At 34.6% G+C, this 18954-nt stretch overlaps 8 protein-coding genes and 2 pseudogenes across 10 annotated transcripts, besides 2 other annotated features; 6 read left to right on the top strand and 4 right to left on the bottom strand.

Annotated features, from left to right (window-relative positions):
• Positions 1–1715: 1715 nt before the first annotated feature.
• Positions 1716–14623: a mobile genetic element.
• TVAGG3_0971420 (uncharacterized protein) lies at positions 1901–2227 on the bottom strand (the record flags this gene model as incomplete). Its single annotated transcript, XM_001301827.1, has 1 exon — positions 1901–2227. The coding sequence occupies one exon, from the start codon at positions 2225–2227 to the stop codon at positions 1901–1903; it is 327 nt and encodes a 108-aa protein (XP_001301828.1).
• On the top strand, positions 2692–3049 carry TVAGG3_0971410 (organellar and viral DNA polymerase type B; the record flags this gene model as incomplete). Its single annotated transcript, XM_001301828.2, has 1 exon — positions 2692–3049. A coding segment is annotated over one exon (358 nt), but the record flags the coding sequence as incomplete, so codon positions are not given.
• TVAGG3_0971400 (organellar and viral DNA polymerase type B) lies at positions 3100–3657 on the top strand (the record flags this gene model as incomplete). The annotated part of the gene is made up of 1 exon (XM_001289298.2): positions 3100–3657. The coding sequence occupies one exon, from the start codon at positions 3100–3102 to the stop codon at positions 3655–3657; it is 558 nt and encodes a 185-aa protein (XP_001289299.2).
• TVAGG3_0971390 (KilA, N-terminal/APSES-type HTH, DNA-binding family) lies at positions 4558–5385 on the top strand (the record flags this gene model as incomplete). Its single annotated transcript, XM_001289868.2, has 1 exon — positions 4558–5385. The coding sequence occupies one exon, from the start codon at positions 4558–4560 to the stop codon at positions 5383–5385; it is 828 nt and encodes a 275-aa protein (XP_001289869.2).
• Positions 5759–5964, bottom strand: TVAGG3_0971380 (uncharacterized protein; the record flags this gene model as incomplete). The annotated part of the gene is made up of 1 exon (XM_051253695.1): positions 5759–5964. A coding segment is annotated over one exon (206 nt), but the record flags the coding sequence as incomplete, so codon positions are not given.
• Positions 6056–6920, top strand: TVAGG3_0971370 (annotated as a pseudogene). Its single transcript has one exon. A coding segment is annotated over exon 1 (865 nt).
• Positions 9343–9903, top strand: TVAGG3_0971360 (organellar and viral DNA polymerase type B; the record flags this gene model as incomplete). Its single annotated transcript, XM_051253694.1, has 1 exon — positions 9343–9903. The coding sequence occupies one exon, from the start codon at positions 9343–9345 to the stop codon at positions 9901–9903; it is 561 nt and encodes a 186-aa protein (XP_051079268.1).
• Positions 10013–10870, bottom strand: TVAGG3_0971350 (uncharacterized protein; the record flags this gene model as incomplete). Its single annotated transcript, XM_051253693.1, has 1 exon — positions 10013–10870. A coding segment is annotated over one exon (858 nt), but the record flags the coding sequence as incomplete, so codon positions are not given.
• TVAGG3_0971340 (uncharacterized protein) lies at positions 10895–11149 on the bottom strand (the record flags this gene model as incomplete). Its single annotated transcript, XM_051253692.1, has 1 exon — positions 10895–11149. The coding sequence occupies one exon, from the start codon at positions 11147–11149 to the stop codon at positions 10895–10897; it is 255 nt and encodes an 84-aa protein (XP_051079266.1).
• Positions 14624–16961: 2338 nt separating the features above from the next.
• TVAGG3_0971320 lies at positions 16962–17467 on the top strand (annotated as a pseudogene). The gene has a single exon. A coding segment is annotated over exon 1 (506 nt).
• A 754-nt stretch (positions 17468–18221) lies between these two features.
• Positions 18222–18914: a mobile genetic element.
• Between the last annotated feature and the right edge of the window lie 40 nt (positions 18915–18954).

Genomic DNA, 18954 nt, shown 5'->3' with positions numbered 1-18954 from the left:
AGAGGAAGCATCTTGATCAAGAGAGGAAGCATCTTGATCAAGAGAGGAAGCACCTTGATGAAGAGAGGAAGCTGCATGATGGATGCATGATGGAGTGAGGAAGCATCTTGATGAAGAGAGGAAGCGTAAGAACCGATAACATTTACAAAATATTAAATTTATTTTGTAAATTTTCCAAAAGCCTTAGTACCAATGTAATATAAATGCTCCAAAAATACCATCCCTCCTTCCAAAAAAGCGTAAGAACCGATAACATTTACAAAATATTAAATTTATTTTGTAAATTTTCCAAAAGCCTTAGTACCAATATAATATAAATGCACTAAAAACCCAACTGCCAATAGCATGTATTCAAAAAATGCAATTCAATACAAATTTGATTGCATTTTTTGAGATGGAAGTGTATCTGAATTCACAATTGTAATCCACGAATACACTTCCATCTCATTGATAAGAGGCTAATGTTTTTCTCATTAATAAGGCGCTGTTGGCCTCTATCCATAGCCGAAGTGATATTAACGTATGTTAACGTACAAAGTAAAAACATGTTTTTTCTTTTTAAAATCATTTAGTAATTAATAATATTTAGCACTCATAGTAAAAACATTAAAATTTATAAGAATCGTTATGAAGAAAAATTGAGAACTTATGATTTTTATTTAAGAAAATGATTAAATAATATATAAATAACCATATAAACAACATTTTAGATTCCTCTGAAAAGGGTATCTCAAATTGGTCTATGACCAATTGAATGGTTCGCCGGTTATTCAAGGTACGGTAAATGTAAGTTTTCGAAAATTAAATGCCAATTCAATTTTTGAAAGAAAACCGATCAACTATTGATAACAATGTTACCGTACCTTGAATAACCGGCGAACCATTCAATTGGTCATAGACCAATTTGAGATACCCTTTTCAGAGGAATCTAAAATGTTGTTTATATGGTTATTTATATATTATTTAATCATTTTCTTAAATAAAAATCATAAGTTCTCAATTTTTCTTCATAACGATTCTTATAAATTTTAATGTTTTTACTATGAGTGCTAAATATTATTAATTACTAAATGATTTTAAAAAGAAAAAAACATGTTTTTACTTTGTACGTTAACATACGTTAATATCACTTCGGCTATGGATAGAGGCCAACAGCGCCTTATTAATGAGAAAAATTAGCCTCTTATCAATGAGATGGAAGTGTATTCGTGGATTACAATTGTGAATTCAGATACACTTCCATCTCAAAAAATGCAATCAAATTTGTATTGAATTGCATTTTTTGAATACATGCTATTGGCAGTTGGGTTTTTAGTGCATTTATATTATATTGGTACTAAGGCTTTTGGAAAATTTACAAAATAAATTTAATATTTTGTAAATGTTATCGGTTCTTACGCTTTTGGAAGGAGGGATGGTATTTTTGGAGCATTTATATTACATTGGTACTAAGGCTTTTGGAAAATTTACAAAATAAATTTAATATTTTGTAAATGTTATCGGTTCTTACGCTTCCTCTCTTCATCAAGATGCTTCCTCACTCCATCATGCATCCATCATGCAGCTTCCTCTCTTCATCAAGGTGCTTCCTCTCTTGATCAAGATGCTTCCTCTCTTGATCAAGATGCTTCCTCTCTTGATCAAGATGCTTCCTCTCTTCAACAAAGTGATTCCTCTCTTCTTCAAAGTACTTCCTCTCTTGATCAAGATGCTTCCTCAGTTAGTATACATAAGTCGTGTACGGAGGCACTGCGTTCCTCCATACGCAATACTTGTGAATTTGACACTTTACAAAACCGTTAACGTATATTTTACAACACAAACACAAACACCAACTTAACCTTAAATATTTATAAAGCCGCCAACCACTTCACCTCACTACTGTAAAAAATAAACGTTCTCACTTACAAAAGTATTGCAACTCTTCCCATTGCTGTGCTTCACACAATAGTTCATATTCTTCAGTATCGCTGCTGTCGCTCCAATCGTCAGAGTCAAAGTCACTGTCAAAATAAATGTTAGTAAGTTTTGACAAAGCTAATGAAACACGCTTACCGTTTGTATCGTATGCTTGTATAAACTTTCCATTCTTCATTCCTTCATAAACGCTCAAACTAACTTTACCCTTTCTCCCTCGTATCTGATAGAATGTATTTTCACGAGGAACGAAGAACAAATTCTTAAACTCATGACCGTTGTAGTTTGTTATCTCAATAGTTTTCGTCATTTACATCCAAAATAAAAATAAAAAATGAATTTAAAAATTAATGATATCACCACCCTCACACGTATGAAAACATAGCGCAAAAATAAATTTAGGTGAAGTGGTGAGATGTCACCTGTTTTTTCACCTCTTTTCTCACCTCTTGAATTTTCATGAAAACAATTTATTTTTAAAACAATATATTTTTACATATATTAAATGCTTCAGGTTGAAAGAATATGGTGGAGCCAAAAGTGGCTCGACCTCAAAACAAACATTTTATGAGCTTACAAAGGGTGTTATGAATGAATTCAGCAACATACATCCTGACCTCATTCATTTTGTTGCTAAATTCAGTAAAAATAAATTTAGGTGAAGAGGTGAGATGTCACCTGTTTTTTCACCTGTTTTCTCACCTCTTGAATTTTCCCGATAGAAAAAATAAAGTTAGTTTTATTTTTATTTATTTTTTATTTTGTATAAAAGATATGATTTCAACAATCGGCACAACAACAATACAAGCCGCGAACGGCGGGACTCTGTCCACAACTACAGCACCAAACTCGTTAGTCATGAATCCTACGTCAATGTTGGTAGAAATGAAAAACTTCATTCCTTCTTCATATACTTTCGAAACAAAAATCCAGAAGATAAAGCAAGAACTTTTAACAAATAATTTAGACTGTAGTGCGAAAGATGAAACAAATGAACAGTATCTTTATGAAATGCAGGACATTATTGACCATTTACCCAAATTGCCTGAAATCCAACAACAAAAACTCACTATTCCTGAATTCGACGAAATTGAAGTGAAACCAACTGACTCAGTAGAAATAAAGAAGTTCATACGTAAAGTAAATTATGAATTCCTTGGTTTTCATTGCAACCATAAAGTTATGGACAAAGATTGCGACATGGTATATAAAAACATTTCTGACATATATAAATCTGAAGAATTTAAGACCTACGATAACTTTGTTTCATTAGTTGCAAAATGTGTTTGGGAAATAAGAGATAAAGATAGAAGAGGTAAGGTATGGAATGAACAGATAAGACCCGCTATGTTTGAGATGAAGAAAACCATTGACGCCTTAGTTGTTTTAGCAGGTAAGGTTTCAGAATATAACGCAAAGTTGAACCCACAATGTTCTAAATGTAAAGCAGCAATAAGGAAATATAACTACTCCGTCAAAGAGATAGAAAGAATGAGAAACGACTATGCAGACTTAAAGAAAGAAGCAGAAAAGCCAGCAGAAGATAAAATGAACATGTTAGAATTTCTGAACAAAAACTATCCAACAGCAGAAGATTTCCTTCTATCTGACGTCAAGAAGAAGTATAAAGAAACCTTCGGTATTGTTAAAACTTTTGACATACTGACAGAAGAAATAGAAGCTACGAAATTGTTTAGGATTTCAAATATACATCGTACAATTCATGTAAAACGTTTATAAAATAACAGGTGAAAAAACAGGTGAAAAAACAGGTGACATCTCACCTCTTCACCTAAACATTATTTTTGGTCAAAGCTTCCACGAGAGAAAAGATTCCTCATTCGCTAAGGATTCCAAAAATGAAAAAATCATTGATTTCGGCTGAGAAAAAACGGCAAAAACCCTTCTTCCACGGGAACAAAGAAATAAAGAAGAAATAAAGAAGAAATAAAGTAAATTTTTTATTTATTCCCGTGGAAGATAGAGCATTTTTATGACACTTTTTATTCACGACAAACAAGACAAATAAAGAAAATAAGAAAATACGGCGCTGTCGCGGTTCGAACCACAGACCCTGACCCCTCCATAACACCACCTTAGACCACTGTGCTACGTAGCCTGTCGACATAAGATTTTATAAATTGCATATTTGACGTAAATTTATTTCCATCTGGCTTCCCACTGCATAAGATATTCATACGTGTTTGTAAGACATTCATTAAACTTCTTTTCTATTGCATCTAATCTTGCGTTATTTTTTTCAATAACTTGTCTGTATTCTTCATCATCTCCAGCAGTGTTTGGGTCTTCACGTTTAAAATATTCATTGTTAACCATTTTTTATCTATAAATTTTATTAGTGTTTGATTCACTTCGTTATGATAACGGTCATATTCTTTCAATACGTAAGTGAAGACAAAATGCGTCGTACCTTCAATCTTAAAGCTTAAAGAACTTTCAACACAGTTTTGAGGGTCTGTCAGTGCGTCAATGAGATAGTATTCGAAGTCAGTCAATAATCTTTTTAAAGTCATTTCATACAGGATAAAATTTAATGTTGTGAAGAAATAGTGTTTAACACAGAAAAATAAAGTTAGTTTTTATTTTATTTATTTTTTTATCCTGTATGTAAAGACAGATATGTCAACATTAGAGAACACAACAACTGCTATCGTTCATGAAGCCATAAATGAAGAATACGAATACATACAGTATAACAAACAGTTACGTCTCATTCGTTCAGTCAAAGATGATATGTATCAAATGCAAAGTATAATGAACGCTCTTCGTTCTACAAAGCAAGCATATCATTGGTTTGAAAACCAACAGGCAAAAGAACTTTTAGAAGAATTTCCTCATATGATTGCTTCCCTCGGAAAACCGAGGGAAGAGATTCCGTACGAAAATCGCAAGAATTTGGCACCTGGTTTGAAAGGTTATTATGTTCATAGACTTTTAGTAAATGCAGTTGCAATGTGGGCTTCACCTCGTTATGCTTGTTATATTTTCATGATGTTAGATGAACTATATAAAGCAGAACGTGGAGAGATGGAAAAGAAACTTCAAGCAAAAGATGAAGTCATTGAATCCAAAGACAAAAGCATACAGAAAAGAATACCGCGTTCAGTACCAAAAGGAAAGGAAAAGAGTTATAAGTATATGATATATACTGAAGAGTTGGAGAAAGAAGAAGATAAAGATATGGTTATGTTGCATTTAGTCAGAAGAAACAACAAGAGCTTTTATGACCTTGCTAAGATTTACAAATCTGACAGAAACTGGTTCTATCGTGAAAACTTACCGATTTCAATGACACCGAATGAGCAAATAAAGGAAATTGTCAAAAATACTCTTCCTCAAACACACTATGACATCAAAGGTTGCACAATACTTACATTCAAAGAAGACTTAACATTACTGAAGGAAAAAATAACAGAGTATTTCGACAACTTCAAAGAGGAAGAATGAAGTCACGACAACATTAACGAAGAAGTCACGACAACATTAACGAAGAGAGAATGAGGTGAAAAAACAGGTGACATCTCACCTCTTCACCAAAAATATATTTTTGCTTAAATAGCTTCAGGGTCAATTTCTTCAACCATTTCACTTCCTTCGTCAATGTCAATAGAAGCTTCTTCAACCTTTGGTAAGAACTTTTGTATAACATCTTTGTTCGTTATTGTTTTCAGAGATGAAGAATAATATTTCACATTTATTTCACCCTTCTTATATTCTTTCTGTTCGGAAAGATTTAAAGCAATACTGAAGAAGTCAATGTTGGAGTTCTTTATAATAGTATAATGAGTATCTTTGACATTCACGAAGAAACCCTTTTGTTTCAAAAACTACTGCTAACTCTTGTGAAGTATAACGTTTGCGGTCAATGACAATAGCTAATGGTCTGACATACTGACCGAACTTAGATTCTTTCACAAACTTCTTGTTAAAGATAACATTAACGTTTGCAGAACCATTGAACTCATTCTTGATGGCAGTAGCGAGAGCATTGTATGAAAAGAACTTGCAATCTTGCATGTGTTTCATTAAAATAAAAATATTAAATTATTTTGAAAAATAACTTAAAAAAAATCTAATCTAATTTTTTCAAAAATATTTTTTTTATTTCCTACTAAAGATGTATCGGAAGTTGTCTAAGTTAGAACACTCGAAATAAAACAACTTCTTAGCAGAAGCTAATATAGATGTTGCAAAAGCATTAGCACAACAAACAAAAAGGCACTCGCTGACTTCAATTAAAGACTATAATGGTGTAATAAGTTATGATAGAATTCATGAGTTCATAAAGCCGCAACGCGCGAGGACGAAGTCCATGCAAGAGCATTTCCTTTAAATGACGTTGCTATTGACTTATATCATAGACGTTCAATACCTCATGAAGTAAGAAGAGAAATGTTTGACATAACAAATGCAAACGTTGGTGAAACAAGAAGAGCTGTACCACATGAAGTAAGAAGAGAAATGTTTGACATAACAAATGCAAACGTTGGTGAAACAAGAAGAAGAGACGACACACTGAAACAACAGAGAAGAGAGATGTTTAAGAGCGCTATAGAACAAGTTCGCAAAGCTAACGATGTCATTCGTTCCATTGACGACAAACCAAAAGAAGGTGAGAGATGGTTAAAGAAAGATGAAGAAAATAGGAAGAGGAATGTGAAGTCAGGCAATAGACTCATTGACTTTAACATCGAAGCTTTAGATGAACCAAACAGAGACTACTTACACAAACATTTTGGTAAGGTTTTCATGAGACTCTTAGAGAAAATTAAAATAAACTCCCAACAGAGATGGATGGTATGTTATAAACTTGGTGGAAAGTATGAATGTTCTACGTTAAACCTCAATAATATTGGAACATTACTACATCAGCTCTTGAAGGAGAACTTTATATCAGAGATAGAAGCAAATGCCGCAGGTATTGTTGAAATGCACTATGACTTCTTCTTGACAAACATAAAGAATCTTACCGAAATAAAGATGTATGATTTAACAGAATATGAAGGCTTAACGATGTCAGATGTAAAGAAAGGCAAACCAAAAAAGAGACCATATAGAGATGAAAGCACACTGACAAATGACCAGAAAGCCATTTTTGGAAGCTCTTAAGCAAACAGGAAACCCAGCACTTATAGAAGCTTTTGGAAAGATAATGATGAAAAGAAGTTTTATAAGAAGAGAAGCGGGCAGTTCTGGAAGTATCTTTGTACATTACCTATAAATCTTGAACGCTACCAAATCTTCAATGAACTGAACAAAAGAACTGCAACACTTATGACAGAAGATAATGCTTCGTTTATGCTTGCATTCAGGCTGGAGTAAATGAAGAAACTATTGACCACATGAGAGAAGTCATTCGTGTTAGAGACTTTCCTCAAAGTAAAGTACAAGAAATTTCTGACGCAACAGGTATATCATTTAATGTTACCATTGGTTATTTCAATGACTCAAGACATAATGAAATAAAGAGATACATACCAAAAAAGTGAAACTGTTAGAACTATTGACTTACTTCTTGTTGAAGACCACTACATGCTAAATGAAAGATTACCAATGACAACATATTTCATTCGAAACTATATAGAAATCTTGAAGGAGTGTGGTGGAATGAACATTGAAAAACAGATGAAAATATATACAAAGAGAGAAGATAAATATGTAGTTCGCATGGATAGAACAACACCGTTATGGGATGTTATGAAAACATTGTGGGAGTGCAAATATTTTGAACCTATTTCTTATGGAGAACTTTTCACATATACGACTGACTTATATAAACAGAACCTTGCACCATTTAAAGATTTGACATATGCTCCAAAGTATTGTGTACAACTGAAGAAGAAAGCAGAGTCAAAAGAAGTAAATAAAGCTAAATGTAAGTTCATACCTGAGCACGTTTTCTTTGCTGACTTTGAGTGTAGTACGGATGGCTTTCATAAAGCTTTTAACATCTGTTATGACAGTGAAGATGGTTCAGTTAGTGAAAGTATTTGGGGTCAAAACTGTGCAACAGAATTTTTGGAAAGACTTCCTGACAAGAGTTTAATATATTTCCATAACCTCAGTTATGACATAAACTTCATCTTAAGACACATGACAGAAGTGAAAGGAACTCCCATCATTAAAGGTTCACGAACAATGCAAATAACTGGTTTATATAAAGGAAGGGCAATTATTATAAAAGACTCTTACAGTGTTATAAATAAGAAGCTTAAACTATTTCCTGCTATGTTTAACTTACAAACAGGACCGAAAGAAAGTATTTCCATATAACTACTACAGCAGTGTTTTGTTAGCAAATGACAACAGAACTGGTGTCATTTCTGAAGCATGTAAGTTTATCCATGATGCAGATACATTTATGAAGAACATAGATTCCATCAAAGGTTGCAGAATAGATGAGAAACCACTTCGACTTAGAAAAATATAGCACGTTTTACTGCAAACAAGATGTAAGAATTTTAAGAGAAGGTTTTGTAAAGTTCCGCAATGACTTATTGAAAGAGTTTGATTTAAACGTTTATGACTACGTTAGTATTTGTTCTATTGCTAACAAATTGTTTGAGAACAGAGTATACTTCCCGAATGGAAATCTTTATGACCTCTCAAATAAACCAAGAGAATTTATTTCGAGATGCATTCAAGGTGGAAGATGTATGTTGTCAGATAACATGAAACAAAAGAGCAAAAAGAAACTCATTGCTGACTTCGACACTGTTTCATTATATCCTTCAGCTATAGCAAGACTTTATACTTTAGAAGGTATTCCAAAAGTATTGAAGGAAGAAATGTTAAGCACAGAGTATCTCTGAGACATTTATTCGATGATGACCAAAAGGAACCCATTGGTGAAAAGTTTATGTCTGGCTTCTTTGTTCTCATTAAGATAACAGAGATTGGTATACCCAGACACTTTCATTTAATAGTTTGCGACCCTGAACTAAATCCAGAACTTAACGTTCCAAGAAGTTCAAACACTTGCTGTCTCATGTATGTTGACCATATAACATTACAAGACCTCATAAAATATCAAGGTGTCAAATGTGAAGTGTTGCAAGGATACTATTACGATGGAAACAGAGATATGAGAATAAGAGATGAAGTAAAGAAGTTGTTTGAGTTAAGGTTAAAGTATAAGAAAGAAGGAAACCCCTTACAAGAAATTATAAAACTCATTCTGAACAGCATTTATGGCAAAACTATTCTACTCCTATTGAGTCAAAAATAACCATAGTAAATGACAAAGATGCTATAAGATATGCTATAAGAAATTACAACCATATAGTGAAGTTCGAAGGTTTGGATGGTTCAGATAAAACTATTTTCAAGCTAACGAAAAGCATTTGCAGACACTTTAACTTCTGTCCACTTGGTGTTAATATTCTGTCTATGTCAAAACGTATTATGAATGAAGTATTCTGTACTGCAGAGGACATGGGACTTCAAATCTTTTACCAGGATACCGACAGTATGCACTTATATAATGAAGACATCCCAAAGCTTGCAGCAGAGTTTAAGAAGAGATATGGTCGCGAACTTATAGGAAAGAACCTTGGTCAATTTCATAGCGACTTTGCAGAAATAACACCTGGAAAACAAAGTTTAGCTTATAAAAGTATTTTCTGTGGAAAGAAGACCTACATAGACTTACTCACTAACGATTTAAATGAAGTTGCATTTCACTGCAGAATGAAAGGCGTGAAGCAAGATGTTATTGCTTTAACCGCTAATGAAATGTTTCCTGAAGCTATACAATGCTATTACAATGAAGATAAGAACATTCACATACCTGTTGGAACATATGACAAAGACTCTGAGTTCAGTTTAATGAAACTTTACAAAGCACTTTATGATGGTCAAGAGATTGCATTCGACTTATGTAAGTCATGTCAACCTTGCTTTGCTGAAAAGTTCAACTTTTCAATAACGACTAAAACAAGCTTTATTCGTAAGTTGAAGTTCTGAGGTCATGGGCTTCGCCCTTGCCGCTAGCGGCTTATTTTTATCAGCAATGAGGTCATGAATGAGGTCATGAATGAGGTCATTCGTGATAAAAATAAAGCTAGCGTAGATTTTACAATACTGCGATGGTAGAGTTTAAGAGTTGTGCTTCAATGTAGAGACAGTCCTTCCCATCTGGAGGCAAGAACACTGGACATTTATGGTCATGAGTGGAGAACATGTCTATCCAAAACTCACGATTGAAGCCAGTTAATTTATAGTATTTAGGGTTAGGAAGTGGTGAAGTTCTTGTATGACCAATGAACTCATTTTCAACGCCTTTGGCTATATTAGAGTAAAGTATTGCTTGCTTTCTATCCCAAATGCCAGGTGTTACAATCTTTGAAAATTCATTTTTCCTCGGAAGCATTGCATCATAATTGAAAACATTCTTAAAATCATCACTTGGTTCGGAGATTTGAAACCTTATACGTAATGGATTTTCTTTCTTTTTAGCGACTTCATTGAATGGTGAATATATAACAAACTGACAGTCATGAGTTCCATCTTCATTTTCATTAAATTCATAATGAAAGTCTATAAGTTGTGGCTGACTACCTTCTTCTTTCAGTTGTGCAAGAAACTTACGTAAAGGCTGTAAAGTTTGTACTTCAATGTTGAACTTTTTCTCGAACATCTCATTAAATGAAATCATACATTGCAACAATGTTGTATCGTCTTTAAAGTATTTGTATATGTGAATGTTTTGGGCGCTTAAAGACTGTTCGTCATTTTCTATCTCGACTTGAAGTATAAAGTCAACCTTTCTGAAAGCACGTGTTATATACATAGATGTTATGCCAATGTACTTCTCTTCATTTATGTTCACAATCCAGTCTGTTGGAAACTTAAACGTTACTCTGTTCCCCTTTATTTTGACGTCAGGGTTTTCACTACTGAACGCAACAGTTAAAGGTATTTGTCTATATATTTAATTCGGATAAAAATAAACCATTTACTCTTTCTTTGCTTCAGCTTCCTTTGCTTTTTGTTCTTCCTTTGCTTTTTTCGCCAGCAAACGTGGGTTCTTCTGTCTTCCAGCAGCTAATGCAGCTAGTTGTTTTTCACTAAGTTTTCTCTTTGGTCTCTCTGGCTTTTGTTCTTGTTTTTGTTCCTTCAGTTCGGATAAAATTTGCTCGCGAATTTCTTTCTTCAATGCTTCAACATCTATGACACCTTGGGTCTTGTCCGTAGGGCTTGTCTGAGTCATTTGACTGCAGATAAAAAACTAAATTAAAACTTTAACCGATGTAAAATGAGCTTGTCAAAATCAGAGCGAGAGTCTATTATATTAAATGACGCCAGAGGAATACAACATCCTTTCTATTAGTAAGTCAGAGTAAAGATGGTAAAATATACGTAAGAAAAAGAAAGGTTCCATTAGCGAATACAGAGAGCGACAACATTAAGGTGCATGGCAAGGGCGAAGCCCACGAAGCCCATATAAAACCTTCTGTTCAAACTGAAAAGTCAATAGAACAAGAAGAAAAGAAGCCAGATGTTCTTTCAATAACGAACCAAGAGCTTATTGCAAAGTTCGTGAATTTCATTGAAAAGCAAACCGAGTCAAAGAACCCTGACCCGCCAGTGAAAGAAGTTGAGACAAAAGAGAATGTACAGTGTCATTGAAAATGTCAAGAAACAACTTCCACCACGAATACCAAGAAGAAGAGTGAGAATAATGAAGTAAATAGATATTTTTATCTGAAGTAAATACATGCAGAACGAACAGTTAAACGAATTTACTCCAGCAGAGCATATTCATCAGATTCGCTCATATTTCGATATCATAGACAATGCAGTTCAAATTGGTGACACTAATAGAAAATATTCTGACGCAAAGATTCCATCACAACCTGGAACTGCTAAAGATAACACATGGGTAACATTCATCTCTCACCTCCTGGTGAAAATATGTTGGACCTTTACAATACATTCATTACGTATAAAATGGAAGGTCAATTTATTGTAGATAAAGAAATTGGTTCAGGTTCCAATAAAACAAACCCACCAGGATTTTGGATTGGTTTCGATGACGCTTTCTATGCAGTTGCTGGATATCAAAATCCTTGCAAATGGTCGTATCGTATATTCTCAAGACAACGCAAGAGAAGAAGCATATATAACTTCAAACTCACAAACTACCGAACAAATAAAGAAAGTAGATGTTTTCTCAAAGACTCGACATGAAGATGTATGGAGTCATTCGGGAACATGCAGAACAGGACAAATTGTTAGTGGTCCAATTACAGCAGGAAAATCATTTGATTTTAAGCTTCGTTTAAGAATTCCTGTTTTAGAAAGATTCCTTCCATTAGAAGCTATTCGATTTATTCCAGCTTTTGCAGGAAACATTCAGCTTAAAGTAAAGTTCAGTAGCGACGCCTTACAATGCACATCTATATCTGTAAATGATATCATTGCTTTCAATCCAACTCTTAAAGTTGCATTTGCTTCAGATTCAAATCCACCGACAAATAAATTTGTTCCATGGAATGAACCATTCACTATGATAACGAAGGCAGTAGAAGCTAGTGGAACAGTTACTATTAAACTGTAACCCAGCAACTATTCGAACAAAGATGGATTTTAATGAATGTTTCATTCATCCAAAGTCATTCTCTTTAGACCCTAACATTTATACAGAACTTGTAGAACATTAACAAACGAGGCTTTATGTTTCCTGTTAAAGTTATGGATTGGATTCCTATGGACGGTTCATTCTCAAAGAATACAGATAGTTCAAGTGCAACATTTACAGCAGCTTATACGCCTATTAATGTTAAAAAGTATTTGGGCACTATTTAGAAAGAAAGACAAACTATTATGTTAATTTTGAGAACCCTAAGTTTAAATATCTTCAGCTTTCCATGGGAGCTTATGGAAATATGCCTGCAGAACCCGAAAAAATCATATGGACCTGTATTTTATGAAATGGTTGCGAACGCCTGCAATACAAACAATGATATGATAGGATTTAATGAAGATGTTATGAGGTCATTGGTGGATGATGGTAGTGTGGAACATAAATGGGATAGCTATGACAAACACACATTTCTTATGTGGTTTTCCAACAGAAGGGGACTTTTGCTTCCAACAAGGTCAAACATCTACTGCTCCAATAACATACAAATTGTCTGTTAAAGGACCTATTGAACTAGCAACTGAAAATGTACCAAAGCCACTTATTGGATTTATGAGGGATTGTTGCTTTGCCATTCAGGTGCGTGCTAATGGAATCCCAATAATAAGATTAGATGACTATAACTTAGCAACTGACGACAGTGAGGAATAAAGGATGAACGTTTATTTTTAAAGCTTATAAATGAGTTCTTCATCAAGCTCTCGTGAACCTTCACCATCTATGAAAAACAAACTTTACCAAACGATTATGGAGCACCTATTGAATATTTCTTACGAGCTGCACAATGGCAAAGAGCAGTCTCACCAAGGTTAGGTGTTCCACCAGCTCTTGTCAAAAAATAGCATTGGTCAAGTCCTGTATATAAAATATGGTCTCCCACTAGGTTTGCTAGCTACAGCAGGAGCAGTAATGATGTTGAGAAAGAAACAAAGCAAATGTTATAAATAATACTGAAGTAGCTGAAGTTAAACAAACTCCGACACATTCGCCAAAACCAACGCCTTCACAAGCAAAACTTCAATAACTCCTGAACCTATGGAAGTACAAACTCCTGTTCAAAAGTCAACTCCTAAACCGACTCCAACATTTAAACCAGAACCCACGCCTCAAATAAATCGTAAAAACTCCTGCGTTTCCTTACTGAAAAAATAACGTTATTTTATTTAATATTAAAATTTTTATTTGATTGAAATGACGACTAAAGTCACTGAAGCAATGAAACAAAAATTTTTGGTAGAATACATTAAATCAGGAGCGGTTCCAGAAGGTTTTTTACGTTCATACTATGAAGGATGGTAGAGTTTCAGTTTAGAAAGATAAAGCAACCATTAGATAGAGAAGGTATATTAAGGAAGATTAAACTTCATGAGGACAACATTGCTGAACTTAGGAAGAAGTTAGAAGAGTTGGAGAAAGCAGACGACAGAGAGTTATAAAGCAATGAATTCAACGGGTGAGAAAAGAGGTGAAAAAACAGGTGACATCTCACCACTTCACCTAAATTTATTTTTGCGCTATGTTTTTCATACGTGTGAGGGTGGTGATATCATTAATTTTAAATTCATTTTTTATTTTTATTTTGGATGTAAATGACGAAAACTATTGAGATAACAAACTACAACGGTCATGAGTTTAAGAATTTGTTCTTCGTTCCTCGTGAAAATACATTCTATCAGATACGAGGGAGAAAGGGTAAAGTTAGTTTGAGCGTTTATGAAGGAATGAAGAATGGAAAGTTTATACAAGCATACGATACAAACGGTAAGCGTGTTTCATTAGCTTTGTCAAAACTTACTAACATTTATTTTGACAGTGACTTTGACTCTGACGATTGGAGCGACAGCAGCGATACTGAAAGAATATGAACTATTGTGTGAAGCACAGCAATGGGAAGAGTTGCAATACTTTTGTAAGTGAGAACGTTTATTTTTTACAGTAGTGAGGTGAAGTGGTTGGCGGCTTTATAAATATTTAAGGTTAAGTTGGTGTTTGTGTTTGTGTTGTAAAATATACGTTAACGGTTTTGTAAAGTGTCAAATTGGATTGTTCACTTAGTTCAATCTACTTCTTTTAATGTCCTTGCTCTGTTTGTGGTTGTTGTTGTGCAGGGTTTTGAACTGTTGGTTGCTGTGCTGGTTGTTTGTTGTTGGTTGTGTGCTGGGTGTGAGGTGGTTCTGTTGTGCTAGGTTGTTGGCATGCCTGTGTCTGTGTCCATGTGACGATGTAAATTTTCAAGGTAGTCCTGGTTGCAGGTGCTTCTCTTGGAGGGTTTGGTGGTATATAAGTTCCACAGCTGCACATATGTTCCATCTGCAGCGTAATGTCCTACCTGACTTTTCGTTTTAAGAAAGCATTTACTAGGTCTGTTTTGGTCTGTTGTAACTCTTTTTCTTGACTTTTCACAACAGTTGCTCTAACGGCGTCATAGGCACTTTGAACTGCCTGTCTCGTTGCTGCATCTGTTATTTTCGTTCATATTTTGTGCTATTCTTTTAACTCTTTGTCGAACCTTCAGACTTCAGTTTCTTTCCAGATGAGAAGTCGTTCACTTGTTTCACCTTACTATGAAGAGCTTCGAAGGCGTTCTTAAAGTCAGCATTCGTTAAAGCTTCATTTGAACTGTCTTCATCCGCTTGTATTTTTGTCCTTATTGACCCTATAAGCTGGGCTGCTTTAGCGTTGCTTGGGCATCTAACCAGTCATTGTTAGCTTTTTATATATTCTGCACTTTTCATTGCTTTTGCATAGCCGCGTTCGTTATTTTACTTTCTTGTGCTAAGTTTTCATACTGTACGGTTTGGTTCTGACTGTAAAGTTTTTCTGCCTTTACATTTGCTTCAACTTCTTTTTTTATACTCATCGCTATCCATATATGTCTTCAGGGCTTTTTGTTTTATCTCTCATCTTTCAGTATTTATATCGAGTAGTATGGTTTTTCAAATTTATGACATCTTGTCCATTTTTGCTACTTCTGCTGCTTTTTCTGACACTTTTTTCGCATATTCCTCTGTACTTAGTTCTTTCAGTTGTTCTTCTTTCTTCTTTTTCTCTACGTTTAACTCATTGAGTTCTTTGTGTGTCTGTCATATTCTAGTTTCTTTTCGTTTTCACTTATTTGCTTCTGTATGTCTATGTTTGACTTTTTGACATCTGTTATTGATTTTTGAGTGAACTCAAATTCATTTTGACTTGAGGTTATAGGCTGTTCGTCTGCAGCTCCACCATAGCCTGCCATTTTCGCTAAAAGTGCCGCTCTTAAACCTCCACTCTGTGCACCAACAACTCGGTTTAAAAGCATAGGATTGCTTGACATTTGTTGCAACATAGTGGGGTCATTCATTCATTTGTTGTTGCAACTGTTGTTGTGGTGTCAGTTTTACTATTGGATGTTTCAATGCTCTCTTCCTCTTACGTATATTCTTACGTAGCTTACGTGGCATTTTAAGTGAAGTTAAAAAGCGGTTTTTGACAGATGTTTATATGACACTTTTTGTTCAGCACAAAAAACTACTCGGTCAAAGTGTTGTCAGTTTTGTAAAATAAACGTCCTATCTCATTCTATAAGGGGGAAAGCTTCTCAAAGTATAACTTCCTTGGAACGCCTGTAACTTTTCCTGTAGCGACGATAGACCCTTACTTGTCCGGACAAAGCTGTACTATTTTGAGTGCTCTACAAAAAAAGTCAACGGAGACACTCTCAAAACCGTTGTGTAAAAAGTTTACCGTTGGAACAAAAGTATGTATAGAAAACAAAAAACGTTTATAGTTCATTCAATATTTGAGATGGAACGGTTTGCCAACGGAGACTTTATCAATAAAATAAAAAAATAGAGGGGGTTACCGTTGACGAAAACGGTTTATTTTAAACTTTTCTATGAGTAGTCCCGAAAAAACAGTTTATTTTTGTCTAATGTACGCGTCTCGAACAGTGAAGCCCAATTCAATAGAATACTATCTCGAAAACAAGAAGAGCTGACACTGCTATTCAGTCTTTAATACAGAACCAAGCTCAGGAGAACTCAAAAGACTCCCAATTCAAATCGACATCCAATTCGAAGCAATTAAAACTTGACACGAATGTTTTAAAACCACAGCCCGACGAACAAATACAGCTCTAAGAATAGACAAAGAATACGAACAAAGAGTTGAGGTCAGATTGAAATTACAATCGGATGAGTAATTTTCCCTTAACAACCAGGGAAATACTCCATATAACCGTATCTACACAAATACCGTTAAAGAAACAATAACGGCATACACAAAATCTTGTTCAATTGGTCCCCAACCAGGACCAATTGACGCGACATTATATGTTTCCTACCTTCCCATATTTGTTGAGTGTGTGGAAGGTAGGACATTGTTACAAGCTTGCTTACGTATGCCACCAAATCTCCGTCAACAATTTGCTCAAATTGTACATGAATTTAAAGCTTTTAACAACGGATACGATGAAGATGAAGTAGCAGATGAATTTGGGGAAGAAAAAACATTTTCCCCTCATATTAATACGCCTGCAACAGTATTTCCTACTAATGAATTTCACAACTATTGTTGTCGTTTCATTTAATTGTTGTGGATATGCCCACGGGTAAGACATTCTCAGTGGTGACTTCATCGAAGTCTGTATCAATACAGAATTGGGAGAAGATGAGTTGCACAAATTCTCCTACGTCGAACATATATTCAAACCAGCACACCAACTCTTTATCGAAACTGAAATAACACTCACACAAAATAATGTCCATCTCATTTAAATCCAAATCAGGACGTCCATACAGAATTTGGATGAACTACGTCCTCCTCCACTACGCCGACGATGACGAGAAGAGGAAGAAGAGGAGGAGGAAGAAGAAGAGTCCTCCGAATTCACACCAGAAGGACTAACAATTTTCCGAATAAAAACTTCATTTATACTAACATCTTCGGGGCTAGAAGGGGCGCAGCCCCTGGAAGCCCACTACCTTTTTTTTTTTTTTTTTTTTATTATAGTTACATGTTATTTCAACAATCATTATCATTAAAAATTCAAATTATTCAAGTGTTTGTCCCGACGGTTTTTACGGTTTATAAAAATGTTGCGACTCAATCCATCAGCAAAATGTCGGTATGGGGTGCCCTTCTTTGGCCTCCTGAGTACTCACCAAGATACCCCCAGCTCCCGCAAAACACCTCCCTTAGGTGAGCATATAACTGATGACATGAGTTAACAATTATTCTTACAAAATCATCAAGCATGAAGGTTTATGATTTATAAATCAAAATCTCAGAAACTGCTTGACTTTGCAAGTTGCTGTTTTACCGGTTACTCTGCTGCAATCTCTTTTCTGATTGCAGCAGAGTTCTGCATCCTGAGGACATTGCTTGCAGATATGCTTGTAATCACTACGTGAGCAACTTGGTGTTGCAAGTTGCTGTCTTTTACCGGTTACTCTGCTGCAATCTCTTTCTGATTGCAGGCAAAGTTCTGCATCCTGAGGACATTGCCTTGCAGATATGCTTGTAATCACTTACGTGAGCAACTTGTGTTGCAAGTTGCTGTCTTTACCGGTTTAGCTTTTTTTGAAGTTTCTTCGCATCTTATATAAGCTCTAGATCAATAATTTATCATTCAGAATTTGCATTCTCATAAAGCACGATATTAATCAAATAGGCAAATTTCATTCGGAGTCTCTCATTAAATGAGAAACTCGAATGAGATTTGCTCTAAGGTAATGTACTTGTTATGCTTTGGCCTAGAAGCAAGGAGGAAACATGTATATGGTTTGTTTATACTGAAGTTATCTGGAATTCTCTCAATTGAGGATTCAAATCCAGATAACAGCAGTATAAGTTAATATTGTTGTGCACCTCAGGTTGTTTATAGGCCGAGAACGAGAAAAGAATTTATGGTGTGAATTGGCTCGATATATACCTACGCTCTTGTAAAAAATACGTTATATTTTCTTTCATATGAGAAAAATGTTTTTCTTTTTTATAATACTATGTGCTTTGTTACTTCATAAATTGTCTATTTTTCTTATTAAAACCTATTTTTTCCGTGTGATTCGGAATCTACGCATTCAAAAAATGCGTTTTCCGCTCTCAGAACGCGAAAATATGAACTACATGACGAGATAAATCGATTTATTATGTTTCCTAAATATTCTCATTTTTCAATCTTGCTCAATACTCAAAAATAAGCAGACTCTCAAATAGAGAACATAAAATAACTCATATTTATCATATTAAAATTTTGAAAAAGTCTCCCGAAAAAATCATATTTCGAAAATTTCGAAAAAAAATAAGTACATTTTTCGCCAAAGAAAAAAGAAAAATGTTTTTTTTTTGAATTTTGATGATAATAATGCACTCCTGACGGTCGCAGTGTCTCA

The sequence above is a fragment of the Trichomonas vaginalis genome, chromosome I (genome assembly GCF_026262505.1).
Source record: "Trichomonas vaginalis G3 chromosome I, whole genome shotgun sequence".
NCBI lineage: Eukaryota > Parabasalia > Trichomonadida > Trichomonadidae > Trichomonas > Trichomonas vaginalis.
The sequence above is the reverse complement of the archived record's forward strand: the minus strand, read 5'-3'. Positions and strand labels throughout refer to the sequence as shown.